This window comes from Corvus brachyrhynchos, unplaced genomic scaffold, assembly GCF_000691975.1.
Source record: "Corvus brachyrhynchos isolate BGI_N302 unplaced genomic scaffold, ASM69197v1 scaffold420, whole genome shotgun sequence".
Lineage (NCBI taxonomy): Eukaryota > Metazoa > Chordata > Aves > Passeriformes > Corvidae > Corvus > Corvus brachyrhynchos.
This window is the reverse complement of record NW_008235739.1, coordinates 168,415-171,980: the sequence shown is the minus strand read 5'-3', so window position 1 is coordinate 171,980 and position 3,566 is coordinate 168,415. Positions and strand designations below refer to the sequence as shown.

At 55.9% G+C, this 3,566-nt stretch overlaps 1 protein-coding gene across 1 annotated transcript in view; it reads right to left on the bottom strand.

Moving 5' to 3' along the window:
* LOC103616394 (otoferlin-like) overlaps nt 1–3,566 on the bottom strand; it is a 76,415-nt gene that overhangs the window by 35,075 nt on the left and 37,774 nt on the right. Inside the window, 3 exon segments of the mRNA XM_008634595.2 lie at nt 355–486; nt 1,162–1,216; nt 1,757–1,883. Of these exon segments, the coding sequence (XP_008632817.2) occupies nt 355–486; nt 1,162–1,216; nt 1,757–1,883 (314 nt within the window).

The following is a 3,566-nucleotide window of genomic DNA, read 5'->3' as shown; positions in this document are numbered from 1 at the left end:
GAATCATGAGGGGGGGGATCCATCAGGATCGGGAACGCCCCGGAGAAGCTGCGGATGCCTGGGGGAGCTCCTGCAGCCCACGGCCCAGCAGGGATGCATCCATGTGATCCCAACGCTGAGTGTGCGACCACACGGATCACTGACCCCCCAATGAGTGGGGGGAGCCAACGGAAGCGCCGATTTCTTGGAAAACCTGGGAATAACTGGTCACAAAATTCCAGAGGGCAAAGGCTTCGTTTCTCATGTGTGGTTTGAGATTTCACCTTATTCCGACAGGAATTTAACCCAAAAAACCACGGAGAAGAAAGAAATCACCGGATGGAGGGGTGGGAGTAGCAGAGGGGCTGGACCCACCTCGTTGTAGTAGGGACAATTGGTGGATTCCTTCATGGACGTGTATTTCTTCTCCTCCCCCACCTCCACGCACACCACGGGGTCCATGTTGAGCCCCACGAGCTGCCGGGCCTCGATGATGGTGACACTGACCTGGGGAGAGGAATTCCCAAACTTCCACGTCCCGGGAGCAGCTCCAGGCTGCCTTCACCCATCCCCTCCACCTCTGACCAAGGGGAATTTCCAGTGCCATGGGGTCTGCTGCTCCCACTGGGACACAGGCGAGGAGGGGCTGGTGGGGTGTGGGATGCAGGAGATCCCAGGAATCCCGGTTATTCCAGCCCCAGGGTGTGGGCGTTTTGCACAACATGGAAAATCCAATGGATTTAGCCAAGCTGTGGGATCAGAGAGACCCATCCCATTGGCTTCACTTCTGCTGGAAAACACAACGGGATCATGGAGTGATTGGAATTGGGAGGGATCTTAAAGCTCATCCCATTCCACCCCTTGCCATGGGCAGGGACACCTTCTTCTATCCCAGGTTGCTCCAAGGAGAAATTCCCTGGGGACAGCCTCAAAGAGAGCTTAATTTGGGCTTAATTTGGGCTGAATTTGGGCTCTCTGGGCTTCACATGCTGGACACCAACCCCAGTAAATGACTTAATCCTGCGTTTACGGCTCCACCAGTGAAATTCCAGCTCTTGGGATGTTCTGGTTCCAAGCCCAGTGAGTTGAGCCCCACCAGGAGCTCGGTCCCTGAAAACAGTGTCCCCAAGCCTGGGTTGTGACCCCCTGAGCGGAGCTTGGGGACACAGCAGTGTCACCGACCTGGTAATCCATGGGCCTCCCGGCACTTGGCTCCATCCTGATGTCAGGCTTGGACCTTTGGAAGAGCAGAAGAAACTCTGGGTCAAAGCACGGATGGAATTCATGGAATCATGGAATGGTTTGGGTAGGAAGGGACATTAAAGATCATTCAGTTCCAACCTTGACACCTTCCACTATCCCAGGGTGCTCCAAGACCTGTCCAACCTGGTCTTGGATACTCCCAGGGATCCAGGGCAGCCACTGCTTCTCTGGGAATTCCATCCCAGTCCCTCCCAGGGAGCAATTCCTTCCCAATATCCCATCCATCCCTGCCCTCTGGCAGTGGGAAGCCATTCCCTGTGTCCTGTCCCTCCAGGTCCTTGCCCCAAGTTTCTCCCACTACAAGAGCAGGGTCACCCTCAACATTCCTTCAACCCTGGGACCTGGAACACTCCACAGAACTTTGGTGATCACTGCTGCAGGACAGATATTCCAAAAAAACCACCCTGCTGGCTCCATGGGACAATGATTTCCAACATTCCCCAAGTCAGGGATCAGACATTTTTGGGATGTCCATCCTCACCTCCCACTGGCACAATCCCAGCTGGGATCTCACCTTTTATTGGAGACATTGGTGGTGACAGCGGTGACAGAGGCCAGGGAGATGGTGTCTGGCTCCAGGCCTGCTCTGTATCTCATGGCCTTTCTATCCAGGTCTTCTGTTTCCAGAACTGCCGGATCATCTGCGGGAATGGGACAAAGGAATGGCTCCGGTTTTAATTTCCATCAGTGAATAATTAAAGGCTGAGAGAAAGGAAACCAACCCATCCCCTCGGCCTCGGCCGGGAACGCAAGAACAATGGGAACCAGGTCGGGTCTCGGACAACCTGCTCGGAAAAGGGGTTATCAGAGAGCTGACATGGAATTCCATCCGGGCAGAATTCCTGCGGAGGGTTTTGGGAACAAAAAAAAAAGGAATAATGATAAACACCCCAAATTCAGGGGGGGAAAGAGCATTGGAGGAAGAGCTGGGGATCTGAGGAGCACAAGAGATGTTGCCAAGACAACCAATTCCCTGGTTTTGAGGAGAAAGGGGTGAAAAAATGGGAGGAACTGGTCAATTCCAAGAGGAAAAACTACGGCAGGAGCCCAGATCCCACCAGCACATCCCCATGCCTGGGTTTCTGTTGGAAGAAGGTGCTGGAATGCTCCTTTCCTGTGGGAAAGGGAGTCCCCAACCCAGCTGGGAGACTGAGACTGAGCCAGAGTCACACTGCCTCCAGCTCTGGGATCCTCGGCACAGGATGGTCATGGAGCTGCTGGAGCGGCTCCAGAGGAGACCACGGAGCTGCTCCCAGGGCTGGAGCCCCTCTGTGCTGGAGCCAAGCTGGGAGAGCTGGGAATGTTCACCTGGAGAAGGGAAGGCTCCAGGGAGAGCTTGGAGTCCCTTCCCAAGCCTGAAGGGGCTCCAGGAGAGCTGGACTGGGGACAAGGGCTGGAGGGGCAGGACACAGGGAATGGCTTCCCAGTGGGAAAGGGGAGCTTGGGGTGGGATCTTGGGAAGGAATTCCCAGCTGGGAGGGTGGGGAGGGGCTGCACTGGAATTCCCAGAGAAGCTGCGGCTGCCCCTGGATCCCTGGAAGTGTCCCAGGCCAGGTTGGAGGGGGCTTGGAGCCACCTGGGATAGTGGAAGTTGTCCCTGCCCCTGGAACAAGATGAGCTGTAAGGTCCCTTCCCACCCAAACCATTCCATGATTCCTTGATGATGAAGGACTTGAGCAGGTCAAGTCCCACGACCTGCAGGCGATGGACAGACCAGCACCTCCCAGTTTGGATTTTGGTCATCTGGAGAATCTGTTAGCCCTGAGCAGGACCATTCCCACCCATCCCACCCCCTTCCATGGGCAAGGACACCTCCACTAGCCCAGGTGGCTCCAAGCCCTTTCCAGCCTGTCCCACCTTGTGAACAGGTCCTGATCTAACCCGCCAGAGGAGCCTGGATGGGATGGAAGCACCCATGGAATGCTGGGAATGCTGGCTTGGCCAACAGGCAGCGGGTGTAGGACACCCATCCCATCCCATCCCATCCCATCCCATCCCATCCCATCTCCAGTGGCCAAGGGTCGGAATAACAATCCCAGCCCAGGGGAGGTGTGGGACAGCTGGAGGTTCCTGGGAAAGGTGGGATCAGGAGCTTCCTGGCCATGCAGCACAGACCACACCACACAGTGACCATTCCCTGACCATGGATAAATCCAACTTCCATGGGACCGAGCGCCCCATTCCTGCCTTTGCATCCTGGATGTTTTCCCATGGTCCTGCTGGAAGCTTTAACCACGAGGGGAACACCCAGGGCCTGGGAAGAGCACCCAGGTATCCGTGCCAGCATCCCAGGCAAAATTCCCTTTTCCTATCCTGAAACCTGG